At 34.3% G+C, this 21,244-nt stretch overlaps 1 protein-coding gene across 3 annotated transcripts in view; it reads left to right on the plus strand.

Annotated features, from left to right (window-relative positions):
• AP3B1 (adaptor related protein complex 3 subunit beta 1) overlaps nt 1-21,244 on the plus strand; it is a 274,921-nt gene that overhangs the window by 121,967 nt on the left and 131,710 nt on the right. For all 3 annotated transcript variants that reach the window (XM_073905296.1, XM_025892636.2, XM_073905297.1), the window contains exons 8-13: nt 9,680-9,835; nt 14,041-14,138; nt 15,205-15,259; nt 15,347-15,418; nt 17,617-17,679; nt 20,651-20,783. In XM_073905296.1, coding sequence (XP_073761397.1) covers nt 9,680-9,835; nt 14,041-14,138; nt 15,205-15,259; nt 15,347-15,418; nt 17,617-17,679; nt 20,651-20,783 — 577 coding nt within the window. The remainder of the gene's footprint in view (nt 1-9,679; nt 9,836-14,040; nt 14,139-15,204; nt 15,260-15,346; nt 15,419-17,616; nt 17,680-20,650; nt 20,784-21,244) is intronic.

The following is a 21,244-nucleotide window of genomic DNA, read 5'->3' on the forward strand; positions in this document are numbered from 1 at the left end:
TTAAGTTTTTGCCTTTTTTCCCCATTATCTAGCTTCTCTTCATTTGTATTTTTTTCTTGATTTATATTCACATCATTTGTGTCTTCTCATAGCATATTTTAAAAAGTTTTTATTGAAGTAGAAATATATAATGTACATGCGGCAGAAGCAAATGACTATCAGGGAATTTTCACAAAATGAATATACATATGTAATGAGTACTCAGATTAAGAAACCGAAATTACAGATGTATTTCAGAAGCCCCTCTTTTGCCACTTTCCATTTAATATCCTGTTTGCCTTTGAAATGGAAACTGAATGACACTTACCCTTAATGACACTGCATTTTCTTTCTTCTTCTTTTCTTTTCCTTCTTTACTTTATAAAAAATTGTTGAACAAATTTGAAGCTTTGGATGTTGGATTTTGGTTTGCTTGTGGAATATTACTAGGTAAGGGTATCAACAATCTGATTCATTTTATCACTTCACTTATGGATTGAGATGATGAAAAGCTGGGCTTTAATTTTAGCATCTTATTCCCTAAAAGGCTTGCTTTTATTTATTAATTTACTTAATTTATTTTTAAGACTCTCAGGCTTTTAAACTAAAGACTGGGGGAGTTAGTAGGAATTTTGCTTTTTGGTGGATCTTAATGTCTAGTTTTTGATTCTGTATTTTTGTGAATCTACTGAAAGCTGTGCTCAGAATATAGGCCTCTCAGTTTCCTGTTAGGTAATAGCACATGTTTTTAGAGAAAGCAATTGCAAATCTCAGTCGGATTTCTAGGTTTACTACTTCTGGGCCTTGCCTACATAATTCATCACTGTTCTTTTAGCTTTTTAGTGCCTTCATATACGTTTCATGTTTTCGCCCTAGTTTTTCTAGTTCTCACTAGAAGGGTTTTTACAAATTGTCTATTTAGCTATTACTGAAAGCAGAACTCTATAATCCTATATTACCTGTTTTTTTTAAAGATTTTATTTATTTATTTTTGACAGAGAGCACAAGCAGGGGGAGTGGCAGGCAGAGGCAGAGGGGGAAGCAGGCTCCCTGCAGAGCAGGGGGAGCCCGATGTGGGACTTGATCCCAGGATCCCAGGATCATGACCTGAGCCAAAGGCAGTCGCTTAACCAACTGAGCCAAAAAGTGGTCTTTAAAGTCTTTATTTATAATGACATTTTGTCATGGGTGTTTGGGACTTCTTTTAAGTATCTATATAACTAGCATTGATTAAAGTTGTTTCAGTGTAATGAGTTCTCCAAACAGTAATACCTCATGGTCAAAATGAAGCAATTGTACGATTGCTCATGTTACATTTGTAAATCTCAAATATGAGACAATTTCTTTTTGGAAGGAAATTTTAGGGATAAACTTTTCTTTATATTAGGCAACTAGGAATATTTGATTTAAGGTAAATTAATGGTTTCTATTATGTGGTTTCTAGAAAGAGTTTCTTAATAAAAGCAGTGGTAATACCTCACACCAGTCAGAGTGGCTAAAATTGACAAGTCAGGAAACGACAGATGTTAGTGAGGATGCGGAGAAAGGGGAACCCTCCTACACTGTTGGTGGGAATGCAAGCTGGTACAGCCACTCTGGAAAACAGTATGGAGGTTCTTCAAAAAGTTGAAAATAGAGCTACCCTATGACCCAGCAAATGCACTACTGGGTATTTACCCCAAAGATACAAATGTAGTGATCCAAAGGGGTATGTGCACCCCAGTGTTAATAGCAGCAATGTCCACAATAGCCAAACTATGGAAAGAGCCAAGATGTCCATCGACAGATGAATGGATAAAGAAGATGTGGTATATATACACAATGGAATATTATGCAGCCATCAGAAAAACGAAATCTTACCATTTGCAACAACATGGATGGAACTAGAGGGTATTATGCTAAGCAAAATAAGTTAATCAGAGAAAGGCAAGTATCATATGATCTCACTGATACGAGGAATTCTTAATCTCAGGAAACAAACTCAGGGTTGCTGGAGTGGTGGGGGTGGGAGGGATGGGGTGGCTGGATGATAGACATTGGGGAGGGTATGTGCTATGGTGAGCGCTGTGAATTGTGTAAGACTGATGAATTACAGACTTGTACCTGTGAAACAAATAATACATTATATGTTAAAAAAAAAAAGTAGGAAGGGAAAAATGAAGGGGGGGAATCAGAGGAGGAGACGAACCATGAGAGACTGTGGACTCTGAGAAACAAACTGAGGGTCCTAGAGGGGAGGGGGCGTGGGGGATGGGTTAGCCTGGTGATGGGTATTAAGGAGGACACATATTGAATGGAGCACTGGGTATTATACGCAAACAATGAATCATGAAACACTACATCAAAAACTAATGATGTAATGTACGGTGACTAACATGACATAAAATAAAATTTAAAAAAAAAGCAGTGGTAATAACTACTATTTGAGTGTTTAATAGGCATGAGGCACTAAGTGCCTCCACTAATCAGTCTTTGTAAACACTTTTATGATATAGATACTGCTTTTATTCCCTTTCACAGGTGAGTAAATTAAGACAAGGAGAGGTCAAGTAATTTGCCAGCCAGCACTGTTAATGGAAGTGGTGTGATGTGGTATATACCCATTTTGGTTGTATACACCTGGCTTCCATTCTGTTTTGGCTGTTGTCTGTTCTGATGGATTGAAAACCTGTGAAAATATAGCCAGCAGCAACACAGATTCAGATATAAATCATTGGAGATTGGTTCCCATTCTGTGTGGAAGCTTTATGTCATTCATTAACCTCATAAACACACCAGCCCTTCATTTATTAATTAAGGAATGCACATATCTTTTATTAAAATAATATAATTGAACTTTCATAAAGTGTGTTAAGGAGAAACAATGAATAAGTGCTTAGTAGCTTTTTATGTGTATTTGAGGATTTTGCTAGTTAGATTGTGTCAACACAGCAGTTTCATATATCAGTTTCAGGTAGTGTTTGAACATTTGTTTGATTAAAGTTGACTAAAGATTGTAGAAGAGTGCTCATGCTTAGAGAATGTGATTATTTGGGTATCATTTTATTAGTTTACTAATGCATGTAATAAAATCAGTTTGGCCTGGAGCTCCATAAAGGAATAGTCACTCAAGTCTGGCCTTGTAAGAGTATATCATCTCTTCCTATAAACGGGCTGAGGCAATCTCTGAAAATGGTTTGCTATTTACATGACCTAGAAAACCATACAAAATCATGTAAAGCACGAGGTTCAAATCTTTGTGTTCACTTTTAAGAACACACGTGAAAGTGCCCAGGCCATAAAGAGTTGACGTTTGAAAAGCCCCCAAGTATCTGAAACACGTCACTTTGCAGAAGCAGTGTGTGCCATTCCATCGCTACAATGGTGGAGCTGGGAGGTATGACCCGTCCAAACAGTGGGGCTGGACACAGGGCCAGCGACCCAAAAAGAGTGCTGAATTTTTACTGTACATGCTTAAAAATGCAGAGAGTAATGCTGAACTTAGGGTTCAGATGTTGATTCTCTGGTGAACAAAGCCCCCTGGATGCGGTGTAGAACATACAGGGCTCTTGTTTGGATTAACCCATATACGAGCTCTCCCTGCCACACTGAGATGATCCTGACTGAAAAAGAGCAGACCGTTCCTAAACCAGAACAGGAGCTTGCACAGAAGAAAAAGATATCCTAGAAGAAACTGAAAAAACAAAAACTTAAGGCCCAGGAGTAAATTCTGCATAAAATAAATGCAAATAAAAGTTTAAAAAAAGTGTTATCTCAATTACAGTCCTTTTTTTTTTTCTTTAAAGGACTAAGAGACAAGTACAGTTTGACCCTTGAACAACACAAATTTGAACTGTGCAGGTCACGTATACATAGGTTTTTTTCAATAAATATAGTTTGATACTGTAAATATATTTTCTCTTATGATTTTCTTAACATTTTCTTTGGTTAACTTCATTGTAAGGATTTAGTGTGTAATACATATAACCTACAAAATGTATATTAATCAATTGTTTATGTTATCAGTAAGATTTCCATTAACAGTTAACTATTAGTTAAGTTTTTGGGGAGTCAAAAGTTATACTAGGGTTTTCAACTATGTAGGGGTTAGTACCCCTAAATCCCGTGTTGTTCAAGGATCAATTGTAGTTTATTTTGAATTATTCATTCAAAGGAAGATGATAATGTTATAATTTCTAGTTTACTTTTGAAAGTGGGTATTTAAAAAAAATCCTTTTGTTTCCAAAGAGTATAAATTTTGTGTTTTTTCTGTTTGGAGACTTTCTTAGGTTTTTTTTTTTTTAATAGGATTTTGAAAACATTGAGATAATATTATGCTTACTTGTAAAAAACCTAGTCTTATATTTGTTGAAGATTATTTTCAGTAATATTTAAGTCAAGTTAAGTAAAGATTGTATATTATCTGTACACACTTAGCAAAGGAAAAATACTTCATTAACTGATATAAACCTGTAACATTTAAGATCATTTCTTTTATTATTGTAACAATAAACATATACAAATACTTTTAAATAACTTACTGATTTGGGGCACCTGGGTGGCTCAGTCCGTTAAGTGTCTGATTCTTGATCTTAACTCAGGTCTCAATCTCAGGGTCGTGAGTTCAAGCCCTGTGTTGGGCTCCAGTCTGGGCATGGAGCCTACTTAAAGAAAGAAAAATAAATAATTTATTGATTTTTTTTCTCCTTATTTTATTTAATCACACTTTTTAATTTAAAATAACTGTAGATTCACATGCTGTTTTAAGAATACAGAGAAGTCTGGTGTCTTATTGCCCTCGGTGGCAACATCTTGCAAAACTAGTAAGGTATTATAGCCAAAATATTGACATTCATACAGTCAAGATTCAGAATATTTGCATCTCAAAGATACTTCATGTTGTCATTGCATCTCTAAACCTACTTCATTTCCTGTGCTTAAACTTGCCCCTCTGAATCCCCAGCAAGCACTAATTGGTTCTCTATCTCTTATAATTTTGTCATTTCAAGAATGGTATATAAATGGAATAATACAGTATGTAACCTTTTAGGATTTTTCTCACTCATCGTATTTATCTGGACATTAATCAGATTTGTTGTGTGTGTCATTTGTTTTTATTTCTGAGTGGTATTCCAATGGCATAAATATTTAACCATTTTTTTCTTTCTTTTTTTTTTTTTTTTAACCATTTGCTTAACCATTCATCCATTGAAGGACATCTGGGTTGTTTCCATTTTGGCTAATAGGAATAAAGCTGTTACGAATACTTGTGTACAGGTTTTTGTATGAGAATAAATTTCTGTTTCCCAGGGATAAATACCCAGGGGTGCAATTACAGGATTGTATGGTAATTGCAAGTTTAGTTTTGTAAGAAAGTGCCAAACTGCAAGTGGCTGTAATCTTTTACAGTCACCACCAGTGTATGAGTGATCTCTTTCCTCTGTGTTCTCACTGTATGTTTTTATATATAAGATGAGAGCCATTTTGATACGTGTGTAGTGATATGTTGCTGTAGTTTTGTTTTCCTAATAGATAATGAAGTTTTATCTTTTCATGTGCTTTTTGCTATAAGTCCTTCGGTGAATTATTTATTGAAATCTGTATTCATTTGCTAGTGCTGCCATAACAAAATTAACAGATATTTATTTCTGACATTCTCACAGTTCTTCCAGGAGACTGGAAGTTCAAGATTACAGTGTTGGCAAGTTTGGTTTCTCCTGAGCTGTCTCTCTTTGGCTTGCAGACAGCTGTCTTCGAATGTGTCTTCACGTGGGTTTTTCTCTCTGCCACCATTGGTGTCTCTCTCTCTCCTTGTATGGACACCCGTCCTGTTCGATTAGGATGCCACCCAGATGGTCTCAGTTAAACTTGATTACCTCTTTAAAGGCCTTAGTTTGGCATATAGTCACTTGGAGGATGAGGGCTTCAACATGTGAATTTGGAGGGAAGTACAGTTCAGTCCTTAACAGTACCTTTTGCCCTTTTTTAAATTGAATTAATTGTTGTTGTTGTTGTTGTTTTTCCTGTTGAGTTTTGGGACTTGTCTTCATATTCTGGATACTAGTCCTTTGTCATATGTGTGATTGCAGATATTTCTGCCAGTCTAGAATTTTTTTTATTCCTAAGAGGATTTTTCAGTTTTTCATGGAGCAAGAGTTTTTAACTTTGTTGAGTTCCAATTTATTAATGTTCCCTTTTATGAACTGTGCTTTTGGTGTCAAGTTTAAACACTCTTTACTTAGTTATATAACTGTTTTAAAAACTTCTCTACCATGTTGAAGTAAAAATTATTAGAGATCACAAATTATACATTTTGTTTTCCTAAAGGGAATTTGTGAAGGTATAGAAAGGGCATTCACTTAGAAATAGGGGCAGGTCAGTCATGAACGAAAGAAAATACTGGGGGGCACCTGAGTGACTCAGTTGGTTAAGCGTCTGCCTTCGGCTCAGGTCATGATCCCAGGGTCCTGGGATGGAGCTCTGCGTCGGGCTCCCTGCTCCGCGGGAGGCCTGCTTCTCCCTCTCCTGCTCTCCCTGTTGTGCCTGCTCACTTGCTCTCTCTCTCTCTCAAATAAATAAAGTCATTTAAAAAAAAAAAAAAGATTCCTTTTTCTCTGGCATTCTCCGGGACTATCTTTCTTGGATTTTTTCCTCTGGAATTAGCTGCTGTCTCACAGTTCTAGTTTTTAGTTCCGTCTCCTTGGCTCTTGCTCCAGTACCAGCAGAACCGCAGTCTGTCTGTACATCTGCCCGGAGGGCCTAGTCACGTGTCGTCTCAGATGCAGACAAGGCATGGAATTGAATGCATTTCAGGTGTGAGGTTCCTCCTAACTTCACCTCTGATGTTTTTAGTCACCTATAGGTCATAGCCCACATTGGGCTCCCTGCTCAGCAGGGAACCTGCTTCTCCCTGTCCCTCTCCTTCACCCCCTGCTTATGCTCTCTCTCTCACTGAAATAAATAAATTTAAAAAAAGAAAAGAAAATACTGGGAAATGGTTCTTCATGGGGTTTCTTCATTTTTGTAGCTCTTCTGAGTAAAGGTATTGGTAAGTTTTGTTTTGGACTATCTTTTAAGGATGTTTGTATAGCAGCAAGAAGCCTTGAAAAAGAGAGATTCTTTCCCCCCCTTAACAAGGTTATCTTAACCTTGGTAACATCATTGTCTGCTTGGTTATCCAAGCTGGGAATGGGGGCATCCTTACTAAGTGCTCCTAGTTCATCCTTCACATCCACTAATTGCATCCTATTGATTTCAACTTCTGCGTAGTTCTTGAACCTATCTTATATTTTTATCTTCATCGCTAATCACTCTGATTCATTACCACATCGTCTCCAGTGTCATTTCTGTCATGCTGATTTCCAGATTTTTTTCTCTTTGTCTTTAGTTTTCAGGAGTTCGACTTAATATGTCTTGTTATGGATTTCTTTGTGTCTATCTTGTTTAGGGTTTATTCACCTTATTCAATCTGTAGTTTTATTTCTTTTGCCAAATGTAATATTTTTTTAGCCATTATTTCTTGGAGTACTCTTTCAGCCCCACCCTTTTTCTTATCTATTTCCAAGATTCAGATGACAAGAGATGTTATTTTGTTATAATTCCACAAGTCCCCCAAGTTCTGGGGGTTTTTTGGTGGAGGTGGGATGTTTTTCTTTTTGTTTTTTTCTTTGTCCTCAGTCTGTTTTTTTCACTGTTGTTCTGAGTGGGCAATTTATATTTTATTATGGTTCAGATCATTGATGATTTCCTTGTCCCCTTAATACTGCTTTTGATCTCAGTTATTGTTTACTTTTGATTCTTGTATTTTTCAGTTGTAACATTTCTGGTTTTTTTAATATATTGTTTCTTTCTTAAGACTTTGTAACTCTTTGCTAAGACCTTCTATTTTTCTGTTTTTTCAAGGATGTTCCTAGTTGCTCATTAAAGCATTTTTATGATGGCTGCTGTAAAATTGTAATCAGATAATTCTAATATTCCTGTTTTAGTGTTGGCATCTACTGGTTATCTTTTTTCATCCAGTTTTAGATCTTCCTTGTTCTTGGAATGATGAGTGATTTTTATTGAAACCTGGATGTGTTGGATATTATGAGATTCTAGATTTTATTCAGATCTTCTGTTTTAGCTGGGTTTGTTTGATACCACTCCATTAGGGAAAGGTGGAGGGTACATGTTGCCTCATTACTGCCAGGTTATGGTAGAAGTCCAGTTTCCCCACTCAGCCTCCATTGACACGTCAGGGAGGTTGAAATCACTGTTACTGTGGGTGAATGTGGGATTTCTGGCTCCCCAGTAATTCTTTCCTGATAGTTGTGAGGGTGGGAGGGATAGAAATGGCTTATTACTATTCCACATGTTTCTTCCACTGATGTCATTATTACCACTGGGTGGTGGTGCTATGTCTTGGGTGTCCACTCAGTATTTTTACACTAGCTCAGTGGGAAAGGATAAGGTCACTTTGTTCTTGATGGGCAGACTTAGATGTGCAAGTTCCTCACCTTGTCTTCATTGACACCATGGGGATGCTGTGTTACCTCCTGGTGGGAATTAAAGTCTTGGCTATGGCGGCCTTTTCTGACATCACTCCAGTGGGATGATTGAGGCATCCCATTATAGCATGGGGAGGTTGGAAATCTAGGCTCCCACATCAGCCTTTGCTGGTGAGGCTAGGAATAAGGCCTTAGTTTTTTCTGTATTGGTAGCTGTACCAGAATAGTTACTTTCTAAAAAATCTCTTTATAGATTTTCTTTTTCTTGGTCCTTTTGGCTACAGAGAGTAGGCTTTTGGAGGGTTTGTTTTATCTGTGTTTGGTGCTTTTGGCTTACCAGCTTCTCTAGAACTCAGTTTCTCAGTGTTTGATATATGTGGTAAAAATGAAAACCCAAGGAACTTCTCTTGTTTCATTCTTTGGGTCCTGAGGTCCATATCCAGTCTTTCTTCTCTGCCTTTCCTTAAGTTTATTTTATATATAATGTCTCCTGTTTCTAGTTGTACATAGAGGAATAGGGAAAAGTACATCTGCTCCATCTTTTCAGAAGTGAAAAGTATGTTTCAGGTACTTAGTAATAAAAATTACCTCTAAACAGCCCTTGAATTGGATCTAGGTAGAAATTATTGTCTTTGTATGCTTTTTGTTTGTTTATATTTAAGACTAAATGCCTGTAGGCAGATTTTATTGGCGGAGATAACAATGAATTCAAATTAAAAGTACAAAGCAAAAATATAGAATCACCCCCTGTGGATATACATTAAGTATCAAACTGAGTCTTTCTTGACAACACAGGGATGTACTTAATCACTAGTTTTTAACCTGTCAAGTTTATATTATGATTTCTTTTATGCATGCTGCAGTTGAAACAGTTCTCTTTGTTCTGATCCGTTGATCCAATTACAGAGTGACTGATAATATATGGAAATAGTTCTCAGGTTTTAAGTAATCTTCTAATCTTCTTTGGTAAAGTCTCATGGTCAAGTTTTGCCTTTGGTCAGTTATGGATCTATCTATGGGGATTTAATATTTTCAGAGGTTTACTATGTAATATAAAAGAAGTATTATTTATAGCACTAAAGGACAGTTATGTTGTTATAAAATAAGAGAAAAAGCAAGGCCTTTCTTTTATACAGGTAGCATAATATTTTCAAATTCCTTTCAACAGTGGTATTCTACAGTAAAATACTATCATGATTATAGGTGTTAAAAAGTTTTCTTTGTATTTCTTACAGGATGATGGTTTAGAAGACAATGAAAAGAATTTCTATGAATCTGATGATGAACAGAAGGAAAAGACTGACCATAGGAAGAAGCCATATAATATGGACCCAGATCATAGACTTTTAATTCGGAATACAAAGCCTTTGCTTCAGAGCAGGAATGCAGCGGTATGTTAAAACCCTTATGAGAAATAATTTATGGATTTTTTAAACATGGTTAAAAGTATATGTAAGTTCAGTAAACAGTTTTTCAGTGTGCTAATGGAGCATTTATTTGTTTGTTTATTTGATCATACACCAAAAAATCAGGTTTGATGAGATTACTTGGTTTGGTAGTTACATGCCTCCTGGACTTCATTTACTTTTTTGTGGTTTTGTTAATTGGCTTTTCCTAAGATATGAGCTCAAGATGTTTCTCATTGGATTGGAAGACAGTGCGTATTTGTCTGTTACTTGGTTGTAGTTGAGAGTATTTAATCTCCATAATATGCAGATGAACCTAATAAGAGTTTTTAAGAGACTTAACATATAAAGAAAGTGTCTAGCATAACGCCACATACTTAATAAATTTTAACTGGTAGGAATAGCAGTTAAAAATCATTTTCATTTGAGTCCTGAGTTTGTTTTCTTTTGTTTTACATACACTTTATATTTTAGAAGAATACATGTGCACAATAAAAAATTAGGAAATAGGGACTAGCAAAACTTTAAAGAAATTAAAACATCATATTCCCATCACTCAGAAATCACTGTTATGTCGTGATGCATTTTCTGCCAGAGCCTTTTTCTGCATAAATATACATATATTCGCATGTGTGTTTGTCTACACATACATATTTTTTAAACCAAGGTAAAAATCATACTGTACGTAGTACTTTTTTAACCATTTTTTCCCTACTCTATAGTCCTCTCTTTTTCAGTAAAATTTCATCTCATTTAATACCAATTTATTTTAAATTGTCTTTTATAGGGGTGCCTGGGTGGCTCAGTTGGTTAAGCGACTGCCTTCGGCTCAGGTCATGATCCTGGAGTTCTGGGATCAAGTTCCGCATCGGGCTCCCTGCTCAGCAGGGAATCTGCTTCTCCCTCTAACCCTCTTCCCTCTCATGCTCTCTGTCTCTCATTCTCTCCCTCTCAAATAAATAAATAAAATCTAAAAAAAAATAAATAAGATAAATTATCTTTTATAAATAGGCAATCTAAACCAGTATCTATAGTACCTGGTTGTTAAAGCTCTTAAACCTCTCAAGTCTTAACAAAATGTTCTTCTGGGTTTTCGCTTTGCTTACTTCATAGTGCTATTTAATTTTTTCTTCTGTGCTCTGTGTTACCTGTTTACTGGAAGTTATATCTAAACATTTGATGGAGTCAAGTAAAACATTTTCTTAATATTTTTAATTTAAAAAATGTTCTTAATGAATTGCTCTGTTCAGTTAATAAAAACTTAGAAAATGTGGAATTTTACTTGAATTATTTTAAGTTTTCTGATGCCTGCAAATTTAGAGCTTAGAGCTTGCCCTATGTATCTTAATAATTAGCAGAAGTTTTTATCTTATACCTGATAATTTAGTTTCTATATCATTATTAAATAATCATACACAGTAATAAAAAAATGCTATTTGACTAATGTTGTAAAACATGGTTATATTTCAGTGAGCCCAGCTTAGCCAGATTGTATTTAAGTGGCTGTAACTTGTCACCTAAAACTCTCTTTATAATTGACTCACTATTTATCTTTGTCTTGGGAATTGCTTTTATAGTCCAAATACTTACTGATCAAAAATGTTCTTGAATGGTGAAACAAATAGTAGTTTGAATTTTTTTCCCCAGTGTGTTTTGATTCCCTACTTATTTGATTGTGTACCAGATAAAGGTAGTTTACTTTTTGTCCCAATATATTTTGCTATCCTGCTAATTTGATGCTGCTAAATACATATAAAGGTTGACTTTTGAAGGACTGTGAGTAGGTTTCCTTCTTTTAGCCTTACAGTTAAAGGAGAGACTTTGAGAATTTTTTTCAGGAAACTTGGTCAGTGCTGTGTAGATTGAATTGGAGATAAGGGACATTGGCAGCAGAGTGTCGGGAGGCTGTTCTAACTGTAGATAAGGTGACAGTGGTATGAGTAGGTAGGAATAGAAAAGTGCTTATAGGATATACTTCATCATCAATGCACATGATTCAACTGTAGAAGGCCTATCTATTTGTATATTTTAGTCATTTTGGACTTTGGAGATATGGGAATTTCCCTCTTGGCTTTTACAAATTAGACTATAAATTTCAAATTCTGGTTATGGAAGAAATTTTAAACTTTTAGATTTGTAAATACTAGGGGGAAAGAAGAGTATGTATCCCTTGTGGGCTTGAGGGAGTGCCCTAATTAATATATTAGAAGAGATGACGTACTGAGTGGCATCTAGAATCTTAAAAACATTGACATGTATAGAAAGTACAGTTTACCTTCTTGCCAGTAGCATCGGACTATTTTTAATAGAAAGGGGCTTAATTAATTTCTGTAAAATACATTACAATTAAGTTTCACTTTCTTTTCTATTATATACTAATACTTACTAGCCAACTGTATGCTTTAAGATTTGTAAAAATGACTATCACCTACTTGTAGATTAAGTCAGTCATAGAGATTTTATTTCATAAGATTTTTTTAAAAAATTTTTTTAACATTTAAAAAATATTTTTATTTATTTGAGTGAGAGCAAGCTAGAGAGAGAGAGAGAGAGAGAGAGCATGAGACAGGAGGAGGGGCAGAGGGAGAAGCAGACTCCCTGTTGAGCAGGGAGCCTGACATGAGGCTTAGTCTCAGGACCCTGAGATCATGCATGAGCCAAAGGCAGATGCTTAACTGACAGAGCCACCCAGGCTCCCTTAATTTTACAAGATTTTAAATTCAGGTAAGTTTGTTCTATAATTACAGTGTATTTGTGGATCACAAGTGAAAAAATATCCTTAGGTTCCTCAAATTCCCAAGTAATATCTGAAAGCTATAAATCCGCCTTGTTAAAAAAAAAAAATACAGCAAAGTGCCAAACAACAGTAAATTTGGGACTCTGTGAACTGTATTTTTTAAAAAAATGTTTCTTGAAAATAAAGAGAATAAAAAAATTTTAAAAATGTTTCCTAGTTTTGGAAGGAACTCCTTTTATCTCAAGCACCCTCAGCTGCTGTATGCTCTTTAAACATATATAAAACTCCTGCCATATATTTGTTAGCACTTTACAGAACAAGCAGAAGTAAAGTAGTATTAATACATTTTCTGAGCTAAAGTCAAGATGATATAACTACTATAGCTCTCTCTGTGCATTTGTCACAGGTTAAACTGGATCACTTTTCAGTTTGGACTTTTGATCTCTGGATCTAAGTATAGAGGCATGTAGGGGAAACATAGTAAAAAAATCTTTTATTTTATGACAGAAGTTCTCAGGCTTTGAAGCAAAGACTGTTTTTAAGGTTCTGTATTTTGAAAAAAAAGATTATTTCAAATGCTGCTGTTTTAGATTAATTGTTGTAGTAGAGTTCATTTAATTATAATTTTAGTGTACTCATTTTTAACATTTTCAGCTTACTTGTTACTTTTCCAGAAGTATCTAGGCTTCATTTGGAAAGGCATACTTACAACTTTTAAAATATTCCCAATCTCAGAGCAACAGCAGCAGTGTTAAGGAGAACCTGGGGTTTGGAGTGTTATGTAAAGCTTTGCTATCTATGCACTGACTGGCAGACTTTGGGTAGTTCATTTAACATGTTTTCTGATAACATCTGTTTTCTTTTCCAAGGATGTGTTAATTTCCTGGGGCTGTCATAACAAATTACCACAAACCAGGTGAATTAAAACAACAGAAATGTATTTTCTCACTTTTTAGTGAGAAAGTGGAAATCCAAAATCAAGGCATCAAAGGATCGTTGGTTCCTTTTGGTGGCTTTAAGGGAGAAACTGCTTTTTGCTAGTCTCTAGTGGCTGCCCGCAGTTCCACACGCAGTGGCTTATAGATTCATCACTCCAGGGAATAAACTCTGCCTCCATCTTTACATTGGCTTCTTCTCTGTGTCTGTGTGTGTTCTTTTCTGTCTTTTATAAGGACACTCACTGGATTTGGGGCCCACCCTAATCCAGTGTGATCTCAATCTCCATCATTACCTTAATAATATCTGCAAAGACTTTTATCCAGGTAAGGTCACATTCTGAGGGTAGACATGAATTCTTGGGAGGACACTGTTCATCCTGCTTCGAAGGGTAACAACATATTCATCTTACTTCATAGGAATTTTGTAGGAGTAAACAATATGTGAGAATGTACTTTGAAACTGTAGAGTGCTCCCATGTTTATAGTTCTTGCTGTTTTCATGCTTTATCTTTTAGGTGGTAATGGCAGTTGCTCAACTGTATTGGCACATATCACCAAAGTCTGAAGTTGGCATTATTTCTAAATCACTAGTGCGTTTACTTCGTAGTAATAGGTAGGTCATGATTTTATTTGTTTTTTCTTTTGTATTCCTTCAAAAGTAATGTTTGAACAAATATAATCTGTCTTTCAGACATGTATTACATGACTGTGTGTTCTACCTATAAGATTTCATACTTAAGGGATCATCATACAAGCCTTTACACATTTTATCTCTAAGTTCGTGATAAATATAAAATTTCTTTTAAACTCAAGCCCAAAGAGATTGAAAATATTTTGGCAATGTTTAAAATCAGATTTTTGTCATTGTTTTGTTTTCTGTGTTTTAAGAATTACAACATAGTTTCAGCTATTTAGCTTACCCTGAATATTTTGTTATAATTAGTTACTCTAAATTTAATATTTCTTTCACTGAGTACTTACTTCTGCTAATAGAGTTGGGGGAAAAATGCATGTTTATTTTTGCCTGTAACATGACCTTAGTGCCACAGCTACTTAGCCCTAGACTGACTTTTGCCGTTCCTTAGTGAGAGCCTTTGTGTTCCTGATCTTTCCTGTCTTTATACATGGTCATTCTTTTCCTTTTTCTCAGTTCATTAATTTTTCTTTCCTGTAACTCATTCAAAGGTTGTCAGAAGGTTCTGGAATGCATCTTTCACATGAAACTTTATACCAGATTCACTTCTACCTTAGATATTTGGACATAAAATAACAGAATTTTTTTTTTTTAATCTATCTTTTCACTCTGGTCAGAACTGAGTGACACAATGAGCATCTGATCAAGAGTTTATGTTAATGCTATGGTCATGTTTATTCTGTTAGCCCTAAGAATATCTTCCTTGCATGTGTTCAGAGTAGCTGTAGTATTGGCTTTACATCTTAGGAATACAGTATTGTAAAATAGGCTTTAACTTTTAATCATGATGAATCAAATCTTATTTATAAGTAGTTCATAGGAAAATGTGTTTAAAAAGAAGACATAAATATCTCATTTACTAAAACCTTTTTAACATTTGAATTCAGTATGAAACTTACTGCTGATTTTTTTGTTTAATATACTGTGTACATAAAGATGCTTAATTGGAAAATATATCCAATGAAAATTCTCCTTTAATTTTTAGGGAGGTGCAATATATTGTCCTACAGAACATAGCAACTATGTCAATTCAAAGAAAGGTATGTACATAGTAAACACATAATCCAAGAGAGAAATGAATGCATTAGTACCAAAAGTATATTTATATATTTCTTTTTATAATCTAGGGTATGTTTGAACCTTATCTGAAGAGTTTCTATGTTCGGTCAACTGATCCTACTATGATCAAGACACTGAAGGTACGCATGCTTTTATTTTTCAGGTACCCTTAGTACATCTTTACTTTGAAGATATTGCTGTAGCTTCTAGCATCTGCAAAATGGAGACCTGCTTTTTCAAAAACACAGATACATTTAGGGATTTTCTTTATACTTTCTAAACTTTATTATTATATCCAGTCACTGCTGCATCCTAATAATACAAAGTTGATACATGCTACCTGCACCTTGAATAACCCATTGTATACTGCACAGACAGACAATTTCAGTACTATGTGTTTTTTAAGTGATATTATAGAGATTTGAATTGAGTACTGTGCAGAACCAAAAAATGGGGTTAATTCTCTAGGATTTAGAAAGGACTTGTGGAAAAGTTGATGTTTGAGTGGATCTTAAAAGAATAAGATTTTTGTGAATTTTTTTGTTCTTGGTAGATTGAATGGGAGGTGGTTGTAGGGTTTTGGAGTAGGAGAAAGGAGCAGTTTATGCTAACAGATTATGAAAGAGTGTTGTGTTCAGGGAATAATAACTACATTAGAGAACATAGGGATATAAAGTTATGATAATTAGAATAATGTGATATTTAGACAGAAGAATAAGTGGGATAGAATAGAAAGCGTGGAGATATCCACGTATATGAAGACGTACTGTATAATAGAGGAGACCTTACAAACCAGTGTGGAAAGGATGCACTTTTCAGCTTATATTGGGATGATTGGCTATTCACATGGAAACTGGGTTTAACTGTAAGGAAATCTAATACACATCCAAATTGTAGGATATTTTCGGAAATACTTGGTTTGCGGTCATCAAAAATGCAAGGTTGTGAAGGTCAAAAGAAAGATTGAGAAACTTTCAGGCCAAAGGAGACTAAAGATAAAACTGAATACAATGTCTGATATTGAATTGGATCCTTTTATTATATATTATTGAGATAATTAATGAAACTTAAAAGGGAGTGAGGATTGCATGGATGTATGTATAAAAGTGTAATTTCTTGATTTTCTTGGTTCTCTTGTGTTCTCTAGGACAATGTCCTTGTTTGTAGGGAATATACACAGAAGCATTTGGGGATGAAGAAGCAATCTGTGTCAGATTGGCAACTCTCAGATGATTCACATCAAAATAGTTCTTTTTACCCTTTCTATATGTTTGAGATTGTTTTTTAAAAATTATATAAAAAATGAAAATGTTTTCATCAAAATAAAATGCAAACTGAAGTCGTAATCTGGGAAACAAATATTCCCAATATATATATCTGAAAAATGATTAGTACTCAAAATATATAAAGAACTTCTGCAATCTATCCATTTTAATTGGAGTGTTTAGACCGTTTATTTTTAATGTAATTTCTGATACGACTGTGTGTCCCACGCATACATCCTGTGTTCTGGTTTCCGTCTGTCCCATCCTTTTTTCCTTTTTCATGCTTTCCTTCAGATTATTTGAATATTTTTTATGAGGAAGAACTGAAACTTTTTTAGTGAGCCTATTGAAGATAGACTTTTAATTGTATATTCTTATAACTATGAATCCAGAAGAGAGAATTAAAATGTCCCGAGTATTTGGGATGGTAGGTTGAATGAGAACAAATCAAGAGAATTAATTGGTATCTGGAAAACAGAGGTATTACATGGAGGGCAAGTTGTTTTCTAACTTTATTAATAAAGGAAAAAAAAGTGCCAAACTACCTTAAATTGTTCAGGTTAATTAGATATAAGTTGTAAAGTTGGGTACAAACAGGGAAAATGTAGGATTCTCTTTTTCCTAATTGTTTTTAACCATTATGTAATTACCTGTTCTCTATTTGGAGATGTTAAGAAGACAGAATTTACCAGAAGGGCATAATGCCTCACAACATTTGTAACAGTGTGACTTTTTAAAAACAAAAATTACCTTTCTAAAATGAAACAAGATGAAACCAGAGAGGGAGACAAGCCATAAGAGACTCTTAATCTCAGGAAACAAACTGAGGGTGCTGGAGTGGTGGGGGGTGGGAGGGATGGGGTGGCTGGGTGATGGACATTGGGGAGGGTATGTGCTATGGTGAGCGCTGTGAATTGTGTAAGACTGAAGAATCACAGACCTGTACCTCTGAAACAAATAATACGTTATATGTTAATAAAAAAAATTACCTTTCTATTAAATGCCTAGTCTTTATTAAATTAATCCTTTTTCTTTGTGTTTTACAATGTTACTCTCTCTTTTTTCTACCGTAGCTTGAAATTTTGACAAACTTGGCAAATGAAGCCAACATATCAACTCTTCTCCGAGAATTTCAGGTATGTATGCAGTGCTGATTATAAAATAACTTCTAAAACATTTGTTTAGTTTACAGTCAAATATACATCTTCCTCAATTTACAAATAGGTAATTGTGTTAAGTAAAACAGTGATTTGGGACAAATTGAGAACTAAGAAATTTATAAATTTTCATGAAGAGACATTAAGTACAAATTTAAAATTTAAGGGAAATGAAATAGTAGTCCCTTTCATGTTTTCATAGAATTTGAAAGACTGGGTTATAACTATTTTTGTTTTGTTTTGTTTTTTTTAATTATGTTACTCGTAAGGATTCCATGTCTCTGTGCTGTCATCATCACTAGTCCATTCCATACTCTGCATTCATGAAAGTGGCTTCACTTCTTACCTAGTTAATCCTGTTTATTACTCTTTTAGATAGCTTTATGTATTTTTGGTCTAAAATTGCTTCTGTCATGATTTTATCATTGTTTTTGTTTTGTGTTGTTGTCCTTTTTAAAACCATTAACCCTTAAGGATGAGGTGCCTCCCAGCCAGCTACACACCCTTAAAAAATATTATTCAAAAATCATCTCATGGATATATGCCCTTTAAGATGGAGGGTTCAGCTGTGGAAACTTCGTGGTAGAGGGTATAAATTTTGTACCTCATCAGCAGTTTTCTTAGTAAAAATATACCACACACTATACAGAAATCACAGTTTTTTTTAACTCCCAACTTTTACAGATTTTATTTTGTTGCTATAATCCTCCCTTATACCCATATTAAATTTCATTTTAGCTAAATAGATATTGTATTTTTTTTAACTGTGTGATCTTATACTTTTAACAGGAGTAGTAGAATATTATAGCATGTCCATAATTTTTAATTTTATAACTGGATTGCTCTACTGTCATGCTGTGTATTTTTCTAGAATTCCTTGTAAAATTAGGATGATTGGCTCAGTTGGTTAAGCATCCAACTCTTGATTTTGGCTAAGGTCATGATTTCAGGGTTGTGAGATGGAGACGCATTTTAGGCTCTGCACTGGGTGTGGAGCCTGCTTAAGATTCTTTCTCTCCTTCTCCCTCTGCCCCACCTCCACAAAATAAATAAATACTTTAAAAAAATTAGGGTGTTTTGGATACCCAGTCATCTTATATTTATATATGCCAGAAAATATAGGGTATCTCAAGTTTTTATCCAGTAATCCATGGCTATAGAACATTGCTTGGATTTGATTTTTACGTCATTTTTATAAGTTTGCTTTTATTTTTTTTTTAAGTTTTTAATTTTTGTCTCAGTGTTTGTGTTTGTCCCTTTTCTTATTGTAGGTAATCTGTTTGGGTGTCCTTTTGGTATCAACTTCCTGCTTAGGTCAGATTTAGTGGGGGATGTAGGCAGTGAATCTCAGGCAATTTTATGGCATTGTTTAGTTATACAGAGGCGACACATTGGACCTATTTCAAAATATTGGTGATCTAGCCATTTCAATTAGTATCAGAATTTTTTTTATTATTATGTTATGTTAATCACCATACATTACATCTTTAGTTTTTGATGTAGTGTTCCATGATTCATTGTTTGCGAGTATCAGAATTTTTAATAAGGTCCATCGTTTAGTTAGACTTTCTAATACAGTCTTTCTTTATCCACTTTTATCACTGTCAATATTTATACCTCATTTTTGTGGTTTATGAGTTATGTTTATAGGTATGTACAGCTTACTTATAATAACTTTTTGAGTAAAATAGAGAATTTTTCTAAAGACATATTTTTTCTAAGTGAGGAAATTAGGTCATCAACTGAGAAGTGGTTTAAATACAATTGATCTTTCCTCCATGGAACTAAGAGAATTTGTGTAACTTATTTCTTCAGTATTTAATCCTGTTCTTGGTACTATTCTCACAAAATTTGTATGATTTTAGATATTCTTAGATTGTCTCTTCCATTTGTCATTTTGGCACCATTTAAATGTACATCCTTTTTGGCACATTAAATAACCATAGTGTTAATTCTACATTAAGTATGTCTCTTGAGGTTGGGAATCTTTTTAAAAAATTGCAGTCGAGGGATGCTTGGCTGGCTCAGTCAGTAGAGCATGTGACGCTTGATTTCAAGGTCGTGAGTTCAAGCCCCACATAGGGAATAAAGCCTACTTAAAAATAAATAAATAAATAATAAAAATGCAGTTGAAAATGGGATTTTAAATTTTGTTTGCATATATTATAATATATAAATATAAATATGCATATTTAAAGTATATTTATTTTTGTAAACAAAAGCTCAGTTTTTAAATTCGGAAAGTTATAATCAAAGTGAAATTCTTGAGGGCTGTATTAAATTTTGTAAAGATCCTTTAACTTTCTGTTGTTAAATCAGTGATTTCTTTAAGTTTATATAAACACATAGTTTACAGTATGTTTTTAAAAACATTCTTTTAAAGAAAATCTATTTCAAAAGTATGGTAATTTGTTACAAACTGAGTTTTTTAAAGTCTTTACTGATATACTGCTCATTGTAGCTGTATAGTTTTACCACCATTCAGATAACATTTTGAAAATGTTTGTCATTAGTATATTTGTCCTTTTCCTCCTCTTCTTCCAACTTTAGATTTAGTGTCTCTGAAAAAGCAACCCTTTTTTTCATAGATTCACAGATGCTGCTGGTTAAATGAACTGAAACCTCCAAAGAGAGAGTTCTCATCATCTCTTTCAACCTTGCACTTAAACTAATTGCTGTCTTTGGGTGACTGCTCCCCACTATCTGTTTTGGAGTCACAAGCCTCTGTGGTCACAGGTGAATGAACCTGGCTTGAAAATGTGCCTCTTCTACAGGCACATTCTTTAAGTAAAAAAACTAAATTAAATTAAGCTAAGTCATCAGTTGGACCTATTGTGCATATAAATGAGAATATTATATATTATAAAATTTGTATTTTTGATAAAGCTTAATATACCTTTTTGTTCACTTGATGGTACCAAAGTATAAACTAATTGAAATATTTTTTTAGACCTATGTGAAAAGCCAGGATAAACAGTTCGCAGCAGCCACTATTCAAACTATAGGCAGATGTGCAACCAACATCTCAGAAGTCACTGATACATGCCTCAACGGCCTGGTATGTCTGTTGTCCAACAGAGATGGTAAGTTGACAGTTTCATTTTATTTTCAAGTAATTTATCATTTGAGTATTCTTGGCATGATCTTCAAATTGTAACATTTTTTAACATTGCATTTTAGTATTTCCTGTATGTCAGTAGCATGGTCATGATGAGAGTAGCATTTTATCCTTGAAATACAAAGACACACACACACACACACACACACACACACACACACACACACTTTTGTGTTGTTTTAGTAAATTAGATAATAAACTTCCAAACAGTATTTCCTAAATAGAACTGAGAAAGTATAATTTGTTTATTTCTTCACAGTTTAATCACCTTCATTATCCCCTTTCCACAAAGGTTCTATTTTACTTTTAGTGACATATAAGTCATGTATAATATTGGTTCACCTGCAGAGGGTGCTAAAAGCAGGCAAATGACTATAACATGGAGAAGTAGCTAGATCAAAAAAGTATGTTTATTATGTACCTTCA

The sequence above is a fragment of the Callorhinus ursinus genome, unplaced genomic scaffold, assembly GCF_003265705.2.
Source record: "Callorhinus ursinus isolate GAN/ISIS: 27379988/994484 unplaced genomic scaffold, GSC_fseal_2.0 scaffold23, whole genome shotgun sequence".
Lineage (NCBI taxonomy): Eukaryota > Metazoa > Chordata > Mammalia > Carnivora > Otariidae > Callorhinus > Callorhinus ursinus.